Source organism: Cnephaeus nilssonii (genome assembly GCF_951640355.1).
Source record: "Cnephaeus nilssonii genome assembly, chromosome: 7".
Lineage (NCBI taxonomy): Eukaryota > Metazoa > Chordata > Mammalia > Chiroptera > Vespertilionidae > Cnephaeus > Cnephaeus nilssonii.
The window spans coordinates 5,473,638-5,494,861 of record NC_137078.1 but is presented as its reverse complement, the minus strand read 5'-3'; the positions used below and the strand labels follow the sequence as shown (position 1 = coordinate 5,494,861).

Here is a 21,224-nt window from a genome sequence, read left to right as displayed (position 1 = left end):
TGAATCTGATCCTCTGACCCCTTGTAAAACTCCAGCCACGGCACCCTACAAACATGGCCTCGTGGACACGTCACCTCAGTTAGACTCAGTTTCCTAAGACTCTAGGCTGAACTCTATGAAATTGCTGGTTTTGTTAAAAAAAAAAAAGAATGTTGGCAATTTCATGCGGTTCAACCCAACAGAGTGTGTGTGTGTGTGTGTGTGTGTGTGTGTGTGTGTGTGTGTGTGTATCCTCGAAGCCAGTTTTGGGGTAATGTTTAATTTTAAGATGTCAGAGTAGGCTAAACTTAAAAAAAACTGCTTCCTGTGTGGGGTGCACAGGCTTGTGGGGACTTAGCCCAGCGGCCTACTCCAGGGGTTCCCTAGGATTGATGGACACAGCCTCCTCTCTACGCCCTTTGGTCAGTATCCCATCAGTTCTGAACAATTTCCTGATGAGTCACTTGTAAATCCCAAACTCAGGACCCAGATGGATTCAGAACATGGAATACGCTCCCATTTATTCCCAAACTGGTTTTATCCGATGCTCACCTCCAACGTCAGGACCTGAGTAGTCCTCGCTAGTGAGAGGTGTCTAGTTAATTTAGTCCTAAGGAAATCCCTGCTGTCCCTGCTCCCCAAAAGTGGCTCCAGACTTCACAGATCAACCCACAGCAAGGTTTTAGAGGATGCAAGCTGGCCCTCAGCCTTACCTCTCTCTGGGCAATGGCTTGGGCTCAGGGCGGGCGGCAGCCATGGAGAAAGGGGCTTGCCTGGAAGGGGATGAGGAGAAGTTCAGGTCCAAGGAGCCCGTCTTTCTGTGCAGTGGCTCCATCCCCATCGCCCCCTGAATCTTGCTCTCTATGGGGCAGGACCCTGCCCGGCCATGGAGGGACAGTGAGGACACTTCGAGCCCCACTGCACCCTGGAGCGAGGCGTCCACTGCCACCTGGGGGTCATGGGTGGGAGAGATGGACGGCGGGGAGCGAGACTTCTTCTTGGCGGATGCCCCGGCTAGAAGTTTCAGCAGTCCACTCTTCTTCTCTTTCTGGAAAGACACACAATATTGAAACCCATTGGGTGAATGCTTCTAAGTGACCTTGTTGTTAGTGAGGCGGGGGTTGGGGGGTGGGGGGAGTGTAAACCTTTTGGAAACTTTAAACAGAATCTGGGAAAGCTGGTTAGAGGAAGAAAACAAAGCTAATATCGAAAGCTTTCCCAACTCTTGTTTTCCTTCCTTTCCCCAAACGCGGCATAAGTGGCCCACATAGAATCAGGAGCCCCCTGGGCAGGCTGGAAGGTGCCCTGCCCAGGAGAGGGTACGCAGGGGCTGTTCCTGACAGCACACCCGCTCGCCATCCAGGACCTGTTCTAACCTGGCAACTTCATCTGCCTTCAGGGTCACCAGCAGTCATCATAATGTGGTTTTTCACCTGGTTTTTCTAACCCTCACAGCTAGGGTTTAATCATTCTGCCTTGGGCTTCCTGAGATGAGCTACCTCAGTGGCGTGGGGTGGGCTGTGGGAGGTGGTGAGGGGCTGGTGGTGAGGGGGGCAGACCCTGGACACAGCCTTCTCTGCAAACCTTCTGCACCCAATCTGGGCCACATGGGACACCTGCAGAACTTGTGCGCATGTGTACCCGTGTGCACCTCATCATCCCCCAGACAGTCACTTGTCCCAGTGCTGAGGATGGCAGCTGGTGAGGGCAACCCCCCCATGCCCCGGGTCCCCTCACTGGTGAATATACTGTGAAATCTCGTCACCCGGCGGCTTTCCTACCTTCAGGGATGTGACAACGTTCAGGACATGGTTCCCCCCGGCACCACCCTGAAGGCCACGTGCTGGGGGGACACCCAGCACGGTCTTCGTCGGGACTCTCGGCTCTGCAGGAGCATCCCCCCTTCCTCTCAGGTTGTGTGGCTCCAAGATGCTCTACACAGAGGCCCGAGAGCCAGGCTGCCCTGGAGGCACCAGCCCAGACGGTGTTCTGGGGTGTCTGCACTTCTACTTCCTCGAACTCTGTGCAGCTCTGGGTGTGAGGGGCGTCTCACCTCGACCTCCCCGGCGGTGCAGGTGCAGAGTACATGGAGTGTGGAAAATGCTGCCATGGACACTGTAGGGATATTCTCCGTGTGGGAGAGAAGAATCATGTTCACCTGAGGCTGTGCCACATGTGTGGGTGTGCGTGACTGTGTGCACGTGAGGGGAAGAAAGTGTGGACACGCAGAGAGGTGCTTTTAGAACAATGTGCTTGCCTTGGAATTTGGACACTGGCATGGCTTTATTGGAATTTAGTTTTTTAATGTCCAATGGAAGTTAGGTGGCCAGCAGATCCAGGGATATGGTGTAAAAGGGTGGCAGTGCACATGAGTCTAAACCTAGACCACTGGATCGGTGATGGCTACCAAAAGTCTGCTTTAGTCCCAGCTCACTGGACTCTGAGGTGGACAGATGCAAGGTTTCCTATTTCTGTCTTCCTCGTCTGCATGGTTAGAAGCTACTGGGGGAGTCAGTGTGCTGAAACTTCCTTAAAACACACATATGTAGTAACATGCATATCCTTAAGCTAAGTCATTAACACTGTAGTATGAACAAGTCATACGTTTTTCTCTACTCCTAGCACTGATGTTGAAAGAAAGGATGGAAGCAGATGTCCTAAATACTGTCCATGATGATAAAAGGCTGGCATGGGCGAGCAGGTGGGCATAGGGCAACCCTATCTGTGCACTTTGCTCAGCTCAGCCCTGTTTCAGCGTCCTTGACAAAGACATGCTTGGGCATACTTAAGAGACTTTCAGTAATTCAGCCACTAGGGGGCATCATGCATCTGGCTCAGAGGTTGCCTCAAGACATCCTGGTCCCCCCACCTAGCTGGGGCTTCTGCTGCCAACACTGCTGAAAGGTGCTGCCAGCTGGCAGTGAGTGTCTGGCTCTGCATGACCTGAGACCACTTAGGGGAGGGCACTGGAGCTGAGAGGACACAGAATAAAGGTGAGGGGTAGTCTCTGATGGTCCTGGCCCTCTGGGCTCAGCTGCCAGAGCCCCCAAACCTCAAGTCGCTGGCCTTGGTTTCCTGCTGGCATGCTTCCCCCACTTAGCCTTTTCCAGCCCCTCTTTTATTCTTCTTCCTGAGCAGAGAACAGATTTGATCAACAAATGCTTGCTTGCAAGGCGCTGCGGTGGGACGGAAGCACAGCCACGCCTCAGTGAGATGCATACGGAGCTGAGAGAAGACAGAGCCACTGGGACACTTAGCATGTCTTCGTGAAGTCCAGCCTCAGCTGTGTGTTTGGAAAGAGTTGGGTAATTGCAATGGATCAGTTTCCTGTCCTAGTTCTCCATGAATAAATAGGACTGATCATTTTCTTAATTTGATTATGGCAAACTCTGATATCATGGCTGGAGAACTGTCCAAAACAGAATTCTGGGAATGCCTTCCTTAAGCATCTGGTTATTACAAACTGCTGTGGCATCGGTGTCCTGGCAGTCACCGAGCACCGAGTTTGCGGACCGCTCCAGGCCCTCCCTGGGGTCTCTGTTCTCTGTGATGCAGGTTAGGATCAGCTAACGAGCACTTCGAGGGCACTGGGAAGAGACTCACAGGTCAATTTTACAGGCAACATCATGGGGAGAATGAGGCTTTTGTGGATGCAATTTAGGGTTGCTCTGGGCTGAAAGTTATGTTAAAGAAAGATAGCTTTGCTGGGGTTTCTCCCAGGACCAGGACTAAATTAGGGATTTTCACGGGCCCAGTGAGTTGCAGAAAATGATGTTTCTGTTAGGTTTCAGGGGTCATTGCTTTCCTACACAACCTTATCAGCACTCCGCTGTCCCCAGCTGTGGCTCAAATCCCCCTCCAGGGTGAGTCACTTGTCAGCCTTGGTGGGGACTGCAAACAGTCTGCACCGTGGGAACAAAATGCCCCCACCAGTCCTGCCATGGGAGGCAGACACGGCTGCAGCGTTTCTTTCCCCTCTGCCCCCAAATGAGTGGTGGAGTGCTGCCACCCAGTGGGGACAAGCCCCCCTCTGTGAAGCCCTCCCCAGCTCCCCTGCAGTCACACACCCATGATCCCTATCCCCCCTTCCTGTCGTAGTTCATGCCAGCGGGGCCGAGGGACCAGGAGCACAGGTGCAGCTCCGAGTCCCAGCTCCATAGACACGGCCTCACAGAGTTGTTGAAATGAGAGATATGAGTACTTTTTAAACCATGAATGCATCTCACAAATATTGATTATATTACTGTTTTTATGATGTGTTTGGATATTTTTAAGTTTCTGCAAAATACCTAGGACCTAGTTAGCTCCCAATACATTTTTGTTAAATAAATAAAATGGATTTCATCTCCACCACTTGGTGTCTCACCATTAACCCTTGTTTTGTCTTGGGAAAGCACATGGGACAATGCAGGCTCTCCCACTGGGTGAACAAATAACTAACCAGGGAGTTAGATAAAATGTAGCTTTGGGGCCCCACCCGCCAAGATTCTGACTCAGCAGGTCTGAAACAGGGACAAACGAAGTGACTCTGATTCCGAACCCAGCAGGTGATCAGGCAGAAGCCAATGGCCATCTGTGCAGCCTGGTGCGTGATTGCAGAGGACTGCAGACAGTGACGTCAAAACACAGAGAAGGGACCAGCTTCCAGGGAAGGTGATAAAAGCAGGAAACAAGGGTTATTGAGCACCTGCTTAGGAAAGGAGCTCTCGAAGGGGGAGATACTGTCATCCTGCGGACCTTTAGGATGTTCAGCCACATCATGGCTGCCTTGGAGACAGATGGCATATCTGCCAGGGTCATTTATTAGTTGACTGAACTTGAACAAGTTATTTAACTGCTTTTAGAATCAGCTTCCTCATGTATAAAATGGAACACACACACACACACACACACACACACACACACACTCACACACTCACAAATTATCCTGGAAACTGTTTTTTGAGAACAGAGCCAGACACTCTTCTAAGTCTTGTACATACATTAGCTCATTAGGCTCTTAAAGTAGACATAGGGCTATTAGTTAGTAAGCTGCACAATCTGGATTTGAACCCAGAACTCAATTTCAAATGTTAACTGCAACTCTGCTGCTTTGTCCTGAGAACTGAGACAAGGCACACAATCCAGTATGGCATTCTATAACTGTAGATGCCCCATACACACTGTTCAGACTTTCATTTGTTTAAGTCATTTCAGAGAAGGGCACGGGGATTTACACAGAACGATGATGATAGGACTCTGGCAGGGACGGCATGATGACCAGGTGGGCTGGCTGGTCCCAGGTCCTCCTGGCCACACAGGCAGCACTCCGCTCCTCTGGGCTCCTCTTCAAGAGGAGACCTTGAGAGCAGTGCTGAGTGCTCCCGAGAAGCCTGAGGATGACGACATGCAGGGCACCTAGTGAAGTGCCTGGCACACAGTCAGTTTTCAGCAAAGAGGGGTTGCGAGGGTCCGGAGCTCCAGTGGGATACGCCACAGCTCTTCATTCATTCATCTGGTCCCAACCGGCGTTCACTTCCTGTTGGCACAGGCTGAGGGCAGAGGAAGTACACATCTCATGGTTCACCCACAAAGGAAGATGCAAATAGGATCATAGGACCAGATGCACACCTGGGAGCCTCTGGGAGCCTCGTGTGCAACAATAGGCTGATAATATTCGCCAAGTCCCTGAGACAGCCCGTCCTGACAGGTCACTGGGGACGTCTCAGAAGCTCCAAGATTGAAGAAGCACAGACTCTCTGGCCTCAGGGTGGGAATGTTGTAAGAAGCAAGGCACAATAAACATGTTTTCCACATTTCACTCAAACTCAGCCTGCCAAGTAGAAAGCATGAGGCGCCCTCTCCAGCTCCCAGCACACTAACCTAGTGACAACATGGTGATGACCAGAAATTGTGCTTCAAAGAGACACTGACCTCCTTTGGACCCCTCCTCTCCCTGAACCAGACGCCTCCAGGGCACTGGCATCCTTATTTCCTCCTCTTGAACTTCTTGACACTGTTGATGGCTTCTTCTGTGGCCTTTCTGAACAGCAGTTAGATCTTCTTCCCAGAACTGCTCCTTTCTCCCCCGTTGCAAACACGCCTGGACTCCCCTTTTCCCAGTAATTCTCAGGCTCGGCTCTCCAGCTCTCCCTCCTGTGTAGAAACATCTTTAGCCCCAACATCTCCAATGAGCTCCAGGACTTTAATCTGCAACTTCAAAAGACATCAGAAGCTCTGAGATGGAGGACTGGGGAGCCCCCTCTGCCCAGCCCCAGTTGGAGAGAGCCAGAGCTGATCATGTCCCGGTTCTTGTGTCCAGGTGAGGGGCCAGGTGAGCCTAGGGGCTCAAGGGGCAGAGAAGGAGGAAAGTGAGGTCAAGGCAGGAGCTGGGAGCTGGAGTTCTAAGCATGACCTGCAGGCCATCACCCTGACAACTATCCTGATCCCCACCACAGTGCAGAAACCGGGGGCCAGCCCCAGGCTGCTCAGGCAGTGCAGTCCACAGCCGCGGTGGGGGCTCGGTTTTCCCAAGCTTGCCAATGATGGCAGCCCATGCCCACCCTCTCCATAACGTCTTCATCTATCCACTTTCATTTGCAGGTCTTGCCCTTTTCCAAAGGCTCTACTCTCTCGTGTCCTTCTCAGGCAGGTAGGAGGTAATACCCCACACCGTCCTTTACAAAGGAGGAAACAAAGCCAAGCACATAGACACGGAGAACATCAACCATGTGCCTGGTGGTTTGTATGCACTTCTATTTTAATGTACTTGTCCTTGGCTAGGGCTGCCACAACAAAATACCGTAGACGGGGAAGCTTAGGCACCAGAAACTGATGTTCTCACCATCTGAAAGCTGGAAGGCTGAGATCAGATTGCAAGCATGGTGAGGTTCCTTGTGAGGGGTGAGGGCTCTTCTGCTGCAGATGGCTGCCTTCTCACTGTGGCCTCATGTGGCCTCATGTGGCCTTTCCTCACTGTATGTGCGGAAGAACAGAGACCTCTCCTCCTCTTCTTAGAGGCTACTAATCCCATCAGGAGGCCCTCCCCCCATGACTTCATCAAATCCTAATCACCCTTGAAAGGCCCACCTCACATTGGGGGTAGACCTTTAACTTACAAACCTGGGGGGACACAAACATTCAGTCCAAAACAGTCCTCTCCATAACTGCTGTTCAAGGGCACAGTTACCTCACTTACAGTTGAGGAAATTCAAGTTCAGAGAGATGACATGGGTGGATGGGGCCTTGGACCCAGGTCCTTGCATGCGGAATCCAGGCATCCTGTACCACCAAATTGCCCGCCATCCCTACTGCAGGTGGTGAATGAGTGCAGGGACGGAGGAGGGTTATTTTCCGCTCATCACTGAGCTCGCTCTTTTCACAGGTTGTGATGGCATGTTAGAGGACAAAGATCTTCCATGAGCTTTGCACACACACACACACACACACACACACACCCCACACACATAAACACACATACATACATGCACACACATACACAATACACACATACAAACATATAGACATATACACATGCTGTAGTTTTGATAAACAAGTGTGAGATGGAAACATGAAAGCACATCCCAAATATTTCTATGAAAACAGTTACAGAAATGTTGGAAACATGTACAACTGAGAGGCAAATCACTGAACTTCAATATATTCTTACAGGAAGCAGTAAGACTTCTAGATAACCAATCAAACCGAATGGCTGGCTTGTGAAAAATCAAGAGATCACATTCCCACAGATGGGGAGTTCAGAAACTAGAGGGCCCCACCCTGACTTTAAGGCATAACTGGGATGTGAGGCCGACAACAGCCCAGGGAATCCAAACTATGCAAGCTCGAACATATCAGTGAGACAGCTAGCCTGCTGCGTGGGAGCTGAGGAAAAGAAAAGGAATGAAACAAACAGCAAGAGCCACAGAGACAGAAGTGTGGAACTTGACAAGGCCGCGAGGGCATAAATAACACTTAAATTACTTGACCAAACCCTGGCCGGCTAGCTCAATTGGTTGGAATGTTGCCCCAATATGCCAAGGTTGGGGGTTCAATCCCCAGTCAGGGCACATACAAGAAACAACCAATGAATGCATAAGTGGAACAACAAAGTAATGTTACTCTACAAAGTAATGTTACTCTCTCTCTAAAAAAATCAATCAATAAAAATTTGTTTTAAATTGCTTGCACAAGACACTGCCTCTGATCATGATGCTCATTTCCCTCTGAAAGACCCTGCTCAGCTGGCTCAGAGCCCCGCACGGGCCCTTTGGTCACTGTCAGTGACACCTTCTCCCTGAGGGTCTCTCTCAGTCTTGCCATCATTCAGGCGATGCTACCAGGCTGGGGAGGTGCGCAGGCCCAGCCCACAGGACCAGCAGAGCAGATTCCTCTGCGGGCCTGGAAGGGTTCTTCCACCACAGCCCAGGCCCTGACCTGCGGCCCTGGGACAGCATTTACGTGGACTTTCTGACACTGGGTCGGGGTGGTGCTGGTGTGAGGGACTGGTTACCCCAGGAGTAAAGTGAGCCCTGTTGATGAGATGGAGCAGTATGAGAGACGGTGAGGAGATCCCAGGAAAGAGACCTGGGAGCCTGGTGCTCAGGGGCTTCTCTGACAGGCTCACTCTGCCCCACTCCGGGGCAAGCTTAGCAGTGAAAGAGGGAATCTGGGGCAGGTGGACAAGCCTCCTGGCAGCTGCAGCAGGACCGGCCACCCCCACCTCCCCACGCACAGCCGCCTCCCTCCCTCCCCAAGAGCCCCTCACACTCTGAGGCCATCTGGAACCACCTACTCTCTGAAATGATGTCCACTCTAGGAAGACTACTTCTCTCTCCTCTGCTCCGTCCCGTCACATCACACAACCTATTGGGCTGCCTTCAGCCTTTGTACTTGCTTTTTTGTCTCCGTGACAATGGACCACGAGGGCACAGACCTTGCTGCAATTGTCCTGCACCCAGAGCCCCCAGAGCGCTCCACGTTCTGAATGCGATGCCAGCCCACACCTGACAAGTGGCCGTGAGCCCAGTGTGCAGCTGCTCCTCCACCCAAGAGAGGCCCCAGCCGGGCAGGTCTCACCTCCCAGTCCTCAGAGGAGCCCGGACACAGAATGGGGAGCAGACCAGGCCTCAGTGGCACTCCCATTGCTTCCAGGAGAGAAGCTGTCTTTCCTAGGCCACTATTCCAGAGCTGATGCATGGTTGACTGGGTTTAACATTATTCAATGAGGGAGGATTAAAGTGCTGGGGTGTCAATTCTCCAGAAATTTTTTTTGGACTCAGCACCCAAGAAGCTGTAGAAATGTGTGACCCTGTTTTCTTGCCACCTCAGCTCAATGCCATCATCTTTTCATTGAAGTAGGAAGACTCTGCTAACCCAGTAGTATTTATAGCATAACATTAATTCCTTTAAAATTGCTTCATAGGAGATTATGAAGAGTGGGGCAGAGTGATGTCAAACGGCAGAAGGGCAGAAATCAGAAGCCTGCTCCCTCCTAGGGGTCTGTGCTATGCAATCACTTTGTCAGGTTTGGATAACTTTGCCTTGTGTTTGGATTTCTAACAGGCCTCTGGCGTTTCTGCAGAACAAACACAGTGCTACCACAAATCAGATTAAATAAAATGCATTCAGATAGTGTTTTTGTAAAATCTGGCACCCTTCTGAAGAATGTCTGGAACGGAACAAGGAAGATTAAACACTTTATTATTCACTCAGGTATGCCGAGCTCAGGTACTTCTGAATTTTGAACACAAAACAGATGGATAGAACCCACTTCATCCACCGGAAGAGCAGCAGCAGGTCTGTGAGTGGCACACAGGGGAGCAGTCTGCTTCATCAAGGGGATGCCAGATTTCTGGGGCTCAGTTATAATTGAAGCTATTAGTTCCATTAGCACACGGTGGGCTGACAGCATGCCAGGCCCTCACAGGCAGCCCACAGCTTTGTGGGATGCTTTAGATTCTCTTCCTCATCTATGTGATTCGTAAGACAGGCTGCTTCCAGGAAGTGTGAGGTCACACCCAGCCTGCGGGCCTTAGAGGTGCAGGCGCAGGCGCAGGCGCAGGTGGCAGCTGGCCAGGCCCTTTCCAGCCCTGCCTGGCAGCACCTCCCTGAATGAGGGTCCTGCTTTGGGCTTCCATCCATGTCCAATCTCAATTTGGCAACTGCTCCTAAACTTCTCTAAGGAGCCACCATCTTGAGGTGCTGTATGGCTGTTATCACCTGAGAATGATCAGAAGAGGATGGAATTTGAAAGAAGCTGAGGTGTCAGAATCCAGGTGAACTGTGTTCTGCAGGTCGGCCCAGTCCAGGGCCCACTTCTGCTCTCCTCTGAATTACCCATCTGTCCATGGAGGCAGATGGCACACTTCCCAGACTAAATTGCTTCCTGTGCCTCGAGGAGTCTGTGCCCAGCCACAAGCATGGCCGGGTGTGGGCTGCTGTAGGCCTGTGCATTTCCACCGCCAGGCCCAACCTGGGGAGCCATCCGAGCTAAGCTGCTTTCCATGTGGGGCAGGACTTTCCTCCGAGGAGCCTTTCATTAAGAGGGACCCTGGACTCAACTGCTCCTTCCTGACATAGGGGAACGGTTAGCAGAGAGTAAGCCTTGAGTGAAAGCACAACACTTGCTAAGTGTCTAACCGGTTGGGCCTGTCAAAACTGACCCAATGTTGGTTTTCATTAGCGACACACTTAAGAGGGCAAAGGTGGTGAATATCATCACTCACCACGTCGGTTCCTAGGAGCCTGCCCCTGCCCAGCAACGAGCCACACTGAATGAAGCCAGCCCTGTTTCACTAACTGGAGAGAGGGAACTGGGGCAAAGAACCAGGAATGTTGACAGAGCAATTACGGCTCTTCCCTTTCTAAGTCTGTCCCCTGTTCTTCCTCAGCATTTCGGAGGCCGAAGGGATCTTGTCTTCCAGGAAAGATGTCCTCGTGAGAGGGTGGGACCACCCCCAACTCTGCCAGCTAAAAGGCCCAGCACGTCTCCTCACAAGGCTGCAGGTGGAAGGGAGCAGATCAAGACCCAAGTGACTTTCAAATATAGACACAAAGCGCAGAGCAACCACTTCACTTCACACCCAGCCAGCCTATCAATATCCGGGGATTTGAGCTTTGAGAGCTGAGAGCTCAGCAGGAGCAGCTGTGACTGAGGCCTCCTCCACACCAGCTGCACGGGAACTACTTTCCTTTGGACTGGACGAGAGGTTGTGATCAGACCTGATCACATCGGGGAGGCCCTGAAGAGTCTGGTGTGTGCATCTCTGTGGGGGTCCTGGACTCCCACCATCCACAGGGAGCTGGGTGGTGGGTGTGCCTCAGGGGCTCCTGGGCTGATGGACTGAGCAGTCAGCCTGGCTTAGGTTTGGTTCCTAAAGAGCAGAGGCTGGTCTCCCTGTGAATACACCATCCAGGGTTAAGGCTCTCATCCAAGCCCTAGTGAGCACACTCCATTCAAAAGACTGATTTTACGTGGAAAGGTTTTAAAAGATTTACAGAATGTGTCAAGATGAGAGAATGAGCATAAACCTTTCATACAACAGGGCCGATAAAGAGAGTGGGTCCCTGTTGCGGACCTAGGCCCACACTCCAAGGAGCCGCTAGCGGGCGGTGGCCCCTGAGCACCGGGGCTGTCTCACTGGCTGAAGAAAGGTAAACCATCTCACCAACAAGCTTCTAATATAGATTACATGTTAAAATGATATTATATTTGGCTATGGGGTTTAATAGATTATACTGTTAAAATGAATTTAATGTTCTAATTTTATTTTAAAATTATTTCAACTTTTTAAAAAGGTGGCTACTAGAAGATTTCACATTAGATATGTGTCTTGAAATGGCTTTATTGGACAGCATTGATTTAGAAACCTGGAGTGTAATCCTGGTTGATCCAGTGTCTGGATGGGTGGCAACTGAGGCAAGCTCATTGGAATCAGATTTATTTTGTGAAATAAGCCTACTTCCTTCACAGTTAAAAGAAGAGCTAGCAATGCCACCCATAGCAACTCTGGCTGGCACCTGCTCCCATTTCTCCTCAGAAAGCGGGCCTGAACGGTGCGTCTGAGCGGTGGTGCCCGCTCAGGGATGACACCGGGAAGGCGTGGCTGCCACTCCCCCAACACAAAGCGGGTTTGTGTATTCTGTTATAATATCCTGGTGCATGGCAAGGAGAGTGTTGTTCTAACAAAATGAGGATAGCACAATGATTTTCCAATAGATGAATGAACACATCTTGAGGAGAAGACACATTTTTCTGATTTGCATAAAAATGGTAGTTGGGCTCGGGTAGTTGGACCTGCGGCCTGCCTAGATTCCACTGTGACAACCAGCTGCTCGCCGGACTGGCTTCCCTGTCTGCCATGTGCCTGGTGCCCACCTTTAAGCCTTAATTGTACAAAATGTCTTTGGTGTATGGTGCCAAAGAGTTACAATAACCAGTTCACCCAGGATGGGCTGCTTACCTTTTCAGTTTTCTTCTCGTCTGGCTTGCATCTCACGTTGGTGGGGCTGGATGTAGACAGGCCACTGACGGTCCCCACTCCAGCCTCCCCGTTGAGGTTGGCAGCAGTGACATTGGGAGGCGTGACGGCCGATGCCGCTGACGTGAGTGGGATGGCTGGCCAGGGGCACTGGGCGCCACTGATGGTCTGCACTGGGGGCTGGTGGAGGTGCTTCAGGGACACCGTGGAGTGGGGCCTGAGGCTGGCAGTGGGCAGGCGGGACGGGGAGTTCTGGGTGCACAGGGGCGACACCATGGTGGCTGGTTGGTCCTGAGCCTGAGCCTGAGCAGAGGAGTGGGCAGCTGGAGCACAGGATGGGAGAGACAGTGGGTAGACAGTTTAGTTTGAAACCTGCCATGCAATTGCAATGGACTCTTTCCTGAGACAATTCACCCAGTCTCTGTGCAACTGGCACAACACAGGGAAAGCCTGAGGCCCAGCACCCTAAGAATGCACACAGGCTACCTGCCCTCAGGACTGGGGACACACCTCCTGCCTTGCCACCAGTTTCCTACTGAGTCTTGGACCAGCCTCTCCGCTGCGATGGGCTAATGCACTCACCCTTGTTAGGCTGTGTCCACAAAGCAAGGCCTGAAGGAGAACTCTGCAGAAGCCTGCCTGTGAGGGCCCGTGCAGGAGTTCCCGACTGCAGTATTCAGTGCTTTGTTCCTGATACTTGGTACTTGGCCTAGTTGAGCTGTGCCCATCACAGGACAAAGCAGCTTGTATGTCTCTCCTCACCCCCTGAAGTCCAGGGAGCATGAGACCCCCAGTCCCTGCCTGCAAACTGCAGCCTCAGTTTCCCGATTCACACAACAGGAGCCTCGTGGCCAGGAACCTACCCTTGCCTAAAGATGCTAGGACTCTAGCCCAGCTGGCGTGGCTCAGTGGTTGAATGTCGACCTATGAACCAGGAAGTTATGGTTTGATTATGGGTCAGGGCACATGCCCAGGGCTTGATCCCCAGTAGGGGGCATGCAGGAGGCAGCCGATCAATGATTCTCACTCATCATTGATGTTTCTATCTCTTTCTCCCTCTCTCTTCCTCTCTGAAATCAATAAAAAAAATATTTTTTAAAAAGATGCTAGGACTCTAAAGAAAAATAGAGTTCCTTCCAAACATAGTGCCATGTTAAAATGAATCCTTCTACAGCTTGTGTTAGTAATTTTGAAGAACTGTCTCCTTACTAATTACAGAAACAAATGGGAACAGAATGGGCCACGCCGTAGGGACAGAGCTCTGGGCAGGTGGGTCTGGCCTAAAGAGAGACTCATGGGTGGCAGCAGACATCACTTCACACCAAGTGTCCCTCTAATGCTGCACTGCTCAGTTCCAGTGTGCTGGCCTTGTTAACCAGAGAAGAGGGATGCCACACTGCCGCAGTGTTCCAGGGCCAGACTTTGTGGCATGCATGGCCTCAGCAACATGGAAATACACATGCAGCGGAGCCATGTTCTCAGCCCCCACCTTGGACAAAGCGCACACTCAGACACCTGCCCGGCTCCGCGCCGCAAGCAGCCCCTTCCTCTGACAGTGAGCTGGGAGGCCAGCCTCTCTTTCCAGGAAGTGAGACAGAGGAAGTCTTATTCATGGTTTTAAAAAACTACTCAGAATGTGGGATGGCTTTGGATCCTTCCTCAACGTGGCTCCTCATTTCAAAGAAAGACCAGGTTAGGCAATGATGCAGATCGATGAAGCCACTGGGGTCACTTAATCCCCCCGAGATAATCAGTCATTTATCTGGCCCTCCCCTGCTGCCTGGGCTTCAGCCCAGCTCAGCTTCCTGTAACGGGAGGTGACAGCGCAGCCAGGGAAGGGCAATGGCACTTGGTCCTGAAAACCCTGCAGGGTCCTCTGCGGAGCGCTGGCACAGCTCGCCTCCGCCTCAGCCAGCTTCCACCTGACTGCACATCTCCTTGCTAAAACACTACAGAATAAGAGACGGTATCAGCGGATAAATTCCTTTGTACGGCTTTCCAGTGTCACGAATTTCTATCTTCAACTGAGTTCAGTCTAGAGTTTATGTCACGATGGAGTTTTGTAATTAAATATATTTTCTCTTTCCAAAATTTCAAGTTGGTTCTTTTTCATATCGAACAGTTTCTGATTCATAGCTATCGGCATCTCTCTTTTTTCTTCACCACCCTGTCTTTCTTTTTTAGAGGGTGGATGCTATTTCTTCTATTTCCTTTTAGAGGATCTTAAATATGCTGACATCAGTGACTTTTTTAGATTTCTCTTTTATTTCCCTCCCGTTTCTTAAGTTTACTGGCTATCCTTTATGTATTAGCTGTCCCAGCCCTGAGATGTTAGTTCATCTGAGCAGGGGTGTCTTACTGCTGTTGTTTCTGCCCTGGATTACTTCTCTGGGTCTGCAGTCTTGTCCCTCTTCTACATGGACCTCTGGGGCCTCTTTTCAGAACCATGAGTAACAGGATCACTTGAACTCTGGTCGTCCAGGGATGGTGAAGACTTAGTCCTCAGGCCAGAGCCACACTCAGCTCTCGGCTCTCCACGCCTTCCGCAGCGCTCAGTATTGCACATGCCCCAGGAGAGGCTGGGTCTGGTCCCCTGATACTTGCCGGGAGCTCCTGCCCATATGCTCTTGCAGGTGTTGAAAGTCAGCCCACACCACCTGTTTTCCACCTGGAGCCTGTAGGCCAGCACTTCGTTTACAACCATAGAGTTGACTTTTAAAACGTTTTAAAAACAAACAAGCAAACTCTCTGTGTTTAGAACAGAGAAAGTAGGGGAGTTCTACATAAACTCATTCTTCCATACTGTCCAGGGGTCATGCTGTCACTTCTCATTCCACAGAAATATGGTGTCTTACTCGATCATCCCATCAAATATTATCTGGACAAGACCAATTATGGCTCCATCTATTTTCAGAAAAAGAATTTATTGATCTAGTTGTTTGTTTTTACAACAATACCACACTGACTTAATTACTGTAGTTTTATAATATGTCTTGAAATCAGTGTTAGCCTTCCTAATTTGTTGCTCTTTTCAAGGCTGTCTTTTACTCTTCTAGGTCTTTTGCATGCTTATATGAATTTGAGATCTAGACTGTCAATTTCTATTAAAAAGTTGGGTGGGGTCTTGATTGGTGTTCGATTGAATTTATAGGTCAATTTTGGGAGAATAAACACTTCAATATATTAAGTCTTCTTACTCATGAATATTCATATATCTCTCTACTTATTTAGGTATTCTTCAATTTCTCTTAGCAATACTTTGTAGTTTTCAGTGTATAGTTCTTCCTCATCTTTGATCACATTTGTCCCTATCAAAAGTATATTATATTTTTGATGCTATAAAATTGGTATCGTTATTTTTTAAATGTCAATTTCAATTGACTACTAGTATGTAAAAATACAATTGATTTTTGTGTGTTAATATTGTGTCCTGCACCTTGCTGAACTCATTTGTTAGCTAAAAAAATAAATAAATAAAAAAGCTTTGTGTGTGTGTGTATTCCTTAGGGTTCTCTCTATATCAGTGATGGCGAACCTCTGACACGCGTGTCAGCACTAAATATTTAGTTTTTGGTTTATTAAATACAATTATATATAACAATTATACATTTATGTTATTTAAACTATAAATATCGCGAAATAATGTTTTTTCCTCAAAGTGACACACTACCCGAGTTATGCTCAGTTTTTTGGCGAAGTTTGATACACCAAGCTCAAAAGGTTGCCCATCACTGCTCTATATGATAATGTACTCTGCAAACTGAGATAGTTTAGCTCCCTCCTTTCCAATCTGTATGCCGTTTACTTCTTTCTCATTACTAACCTCTCAGGTTAGAACTTATAACACAATATTGAGTAGAAATGTCCAGAGTGGGCATCCTTGTCTCAATCCTGCTCTCAGTCTTTCACAACAAGTTACATGCTAGCTGTGGGCTTTCATAGATGCCCTTTATCAAGTTGAAGAAATTCACTTCTGTTTTCTCATTTTACGAGAGTTTTTATTAGGAATGGATGATAAACTTTGTCAAATTCCCGCCCCCCCCCCCCCCCACACACACCTATTCACTGACCATGCTATTTTTCTTTTTTAGTTTGTTAATACAGTGAATTATATTAATTAAACATTAATGAAACCTTGTATTCCTGGAATAAACCCTACTTGGTCATGATGTATTATTATCCTTTTTTGTTTATTGCTGTATTTTATTTGTTAAAATTGTTTAGAATTTGTTTATGTTTATGAGTAATATTGGTCTATAGTTTTATTTTAATGTCTTTGTCTGCTTTTAGTATGAGGGTAATGCTAGCCTTACAGAAAGAGTTAGAAAATGTTTTCTTTTTCTTCTTCAATTTTCTGGAAGAGTTTCCAAAGAATTGTTAAAACTTCTTCGTTGGCCATTAGGTACATTTCACCAATGAAGCCACTTAGGCCTGGAGCTTTCTTTATGGTAGGTTTTTAACTAATTCAATTTCTGTAATAAGTATTGGCCTACCAGATTATTAACTTCTTTTAAGTTCATTAATTTGCATATTTAAAGGAATTTATTTGTCTAATTTGTTGAGTTTATTGGCAGAAAGATATTTTTCTTTGTTCTTTTGATTCTAGTGTCTTAAAGTGAAACTGAGGTAACTGATTTAAGATTTTTTCTTCTTTTTCTAATATAGGTGTTTAGTGATATAAATTTCCAAATTGATATGCTGTGTTTTTATTTTTATTCACTTCAAAATGCTCTCTAATACTACTTTGATTTCCTTTCGATCCCTGGGTAATTTTGAAGTGTGTCATTTAGTTTTCAAATATTTGGAGATATCTTTGTGTTATTAATTTCTAATTAAACTTTATTATAGTCAGAAAATATAGTTTGAGTGACTTTAAATTTTTTAAATTTGAGATTTAAATATTATGGCCCAGAATATGGTCTATCTGGTAATGTGTGCACCCGAAGAAGTATGTATTTTGCTGTTTGGTGGAGTATTCCGTAAATGTCAATTTAGTCAAGTTGGTTATAGTGTTGTTCTAATGTTCTATGTTCTTACCAATAATATGCTTGTATCCATTATTGAAAGAAGTATTGCAACCTCTGACTGCAATTGTAGGTTTATCTGTTTATATCTCCTTACAGCTCTATCAGTAATTGCTTACTAGTACTCGTATTTATCTGAGGCTCTGTTATTTGAAGCATAAATATTTAGTCCCTTTGATGAACCAACTCTTTTACCGCTGTAAAATTGACTTTTTCTTAGTAATAACATTCTCTGTTCTGAATTCTACTCGGTCTGATAATAATTTAACCAAACCACATTTCTTTTGATTAGTATCAGCATGGTAGTCAATCCTCATTATTCACAGATTCTGTATTTGCAAATTCACCTACTATTTAAAATTGATTTGCAACCTCTGGTACTTTTGCAGTCATTCTCAGACATGCGCAGATTAGCAAATAATACAAGTCACCGATGCACCTGTTTCCAGCAGAGGTGTGCCAAGTTGATGTTCTTCCTTCTCATTTCAGTTCATACAGAGATGCCCAGGGACAGGGAGACAGGAGGGGCGAGGGCAGTGCAGCACAAGAAGCTCCAGCTCTGGGGGAGGTTGGGTGGGTTGAATCTTGACCCTGTCACCTATTAGTGGGGTGGCCTCAGGCAAGTCACTTAACACTTCCAAACCACATTTCCTCTTTTGTAAGATAAAGAAAATAGAATATTTAAGATGAAAATCTATGTGAGCTACACACACATATTTCACTTAGGTGCAATAGTTCAGTATTCACTCAGTGGTCATGGAAACTTTATAGACTATAACTACTATGAATAATGGCAATTGACTATATATATATATATATATATATATATATATATATATATATTGTTCTATCTTTTTAATTTTCATTACTTGTATTTTTATATTTAAAGTATTAAAATCTATTTCCTGTTCACAGCATTTGGTTGAGCCTTGTCATTTTTAAAAAAAAATAATAACTGACAATCTATGCATTCTATTTTGGGTTATTTAGACCATATATATTTAATGAAATTATTTATATGACTAGAGGCCCGGTGCACAAAATTCATGCTTGGGGGGGGGTGTCCCTCAGCCCAGCCTGCACCAAATCCAATTTGGGACCCCTTGAGGGATGTCCGACCGCCCATTTAGGCCCGATCCCACTGGGAAGTCACTTAACACTGGGATCGGGCCTAAACGGGCAGTTGGACATCCCTCTCACAATCCAGGACTGCTGGCTCCCAACCGCTCACCAGCCTGCCTGCCTGATTGCCCCTAACCACTTCTGCCTGCCAGCCTGATCACCCTCTAACCACTCCCCAGCCAGCCTGATCGATGCCTAACTGCTCCCCAGCCGACCCGATTGCCCCTAACTGCCCTCCCCTGCTGGCCTGGTCGCCCCTAACTGTCCTCCCCTGCAGGCCTGGTTGCCCACAACTGCCCTCCTCTGCTAGTCCGGTCACCCCTAACTGCCCTCCCCAGCTGGCCTGGTCACCCATAACTGCCCTCCCTGCTGGCCCGGTCACCCCTAACTGCCCTCCTTTGCCAGCCTGGTCGCCCCTAACTGCCCTCCCTGGAGGCCTGGTCTCCCGCCAACTGCCTTCCCCTGTAGGCCTGGTCACCCCCAACTGCCCTCCCCTGCAGGCCTGGTCCCCCCAACTGCCCTCCCCTGCTGGCCTAGTTGCCCCCAACTGCCCTCCCCTGCTGGCCTCATCACCCCTAACTGCCCTCCCCTGCAGGCCTGGTCCCCCCCAACTGCCCTCCCCTGCTGGCCTGGTCTCCCACAACTGCCCTCCTTGCTGGCCTGATCGCCCCCAACTGCCCTCCCCTGCTGGCCTGGTCTCCCCCAACTGCGCTCCCCTGCAGGCCTGGTCACCCCCAAGTGCCCTCCCCTGCTGCCCTGGTCACCCCCAAGTGCCCTCCCCTGCTGCCCTGGTCACCCCCAACTGCCCGCCCTGCTGGCCCGGTCACCCCTAACTGCTCTCCTTTGACAGCCTGGTCGCCCCTAACTTCCCTCCCCTGCAGGCCTGGTCCCCCCCCAACTGCCCTCCCTGCTTGCCTGGTTGCCCCCAACTGCCCTCCTCAGCCACTCCTGTCACCCCTAACTGCCCTCCCTTGCCAGCCTGGTCACCCCTAACTGCCTTGCCCTGCAGGCCTGCCCCCCCCAACTGTCCTCCCCTGCTGGCCTGGTCGCTCCCAACTGCCCTCCCCTGCCGGCCTGATCTCCCACAACTGCCCTCCCCTGCTGCCCTGGTAACCCCCAACTGCCCTCCTCTGCTGGCCCGGTCACCCCTAACTGCCCTCCCTGCTTGCCTGATCTCCCACAACTGCCCTCCCCTGCAGGCCTGGTTGCCCCCAACTGCCCTCCTCAGCCACTCCTGTCACCCCTAACTGCCCTCCCCAGATGGCCTGGTCACCCCTAACTGCCCTCCCTTGCCAGCCTGGTCACCCCTAACTGCCTTCTCCTGCAGGCCTGCCCCCCCCCCGCCCCAATTGCCCTCCCCTGCTGGCCTGGTCACCCCCAACTGCCCTCCCCTTCTCTTTCCTTCTAGTTGTGGGCATTTCAGTCAGCCAGCTTTCCTGTGGTTCTGGATGATGTCTGTTTTGACCTTTAGTTGTATTCTTGAAATTGTTGTGCCAGGCTGCAGGTTAGGTGCTTAACCTATGCCGCCATCTTGGTTTCAGCAATGTTTGCCTTCTTCATGCCTATGAGATCCACCCATAATTTCTCTTCACTTCACACCAGAATGGGAGCAAACCAGTTTTTCCTTAAATTTTGTTAGCCTGTCTATTTTTTAAAAAATATATTTAATTGATTTTTTACAGAGAGGAAGGGAGAGGGATAGAGAGTTAGAAACATCGATGAGAGAGAAACATTGATCAGCTGCCTCCTGCACACCCCCTACCGGGAATGTGCCCGCAACCAAGGTACATGCCCTTGACCGGAATCGAACCTGGGACCCTTGAGTCCGCAGGCCGACGCTCTATCCACTGAGCCAAACCAGTCAGGGCAGTCAGCCTGTCTATTGATAACGCTGGCATGAAGGTAAAGGGTCTGCCCGCCCCTCCTGGCTCAGAGCATCTCAGACAGGGACACGGTCTGTGTCTCACCCAGCCCTGGGTGGGAGGTGCTGCCCAGCTGCAAACCCTTCAGCGCCCGGCACAGGGAAGGCCTGAGACTGAGCAGCAGCCACAGCCTCACAGCCTCCCGGGGAGAGTCCCAAAGCACCTGTTACTCTTATTGGTGCACTCAGTCCTCCTGCTGTAGCCAAACATATACATTGCTCATCAGTTTCAGTTTCCAGGACAGGGTAAGCCATCTCTCCTGGAAATCAGCAGGGGTCAATGATTACAACAAGCCATTCCCACCGTGAACTGATTGAGACCTGGGCCAAACTGCTTCTACGATTTGTGTACCTGAGACCCCAGCCCCTTGACAAATTTTCCGGAGAGTGAGGTCTCTGGAAGACTAGTACATACCTGCGGGGACAGTGCTCCGGGCCTGGCTGGCCGCGGGGGGAGCTGAGTGCCACAGACAGCTGCCCGCCGGGAGAGAGGCTGCCTGGTGCTGGGCCTGGGGTGAGGCGAGGGGCAGGGCTGCTCTCACGGCAGCGGCAGGGCTGCCCGGATGGATGCTTGTGGCCATTCCTTTGGCCAGTGGAGACCCTCCAACCACATTATTCCCAGGGGGCCCAGCCCCTCCTAAGGGAGCCCTGAGGAAATAAAGAGAATGAATTCCAGTGACAGTGCAGACAAAACCACCCCACGTGGGCCATTGGTAA

General features: G+C 49.5%; 1 protein-coding gene across 1 annotated transcript in view; it reads right to left on the bottom strand.

The window, feature by feature from the left end:
• Nucleotides 1-21,224, bottom strand: part of SH3RF3 (SH3 domain containing ring finger 3) — a 257,852-nt gene that overhangs the window by 8,317 nt on the left and 228,311 nt on the right. The window contains exons 7-9 of the mRNA XM_079776959.1: nt 20,923-21,155; nt 12,423-12,763; nt 693-1,027 (exon numbers count right to left, since the gene is read on the bottom strand). Coding sequence (XP_079633085.1) covers nt 693-1,027; nt 12,423-12,763; nt 20,923-21,155 — 909 coding nt within the window. The remainder of the gene's footprint in view (nt 1-692; nt 1,028-12,422; nt 12,764-20,922; nt 21,156-21,224) is intronic.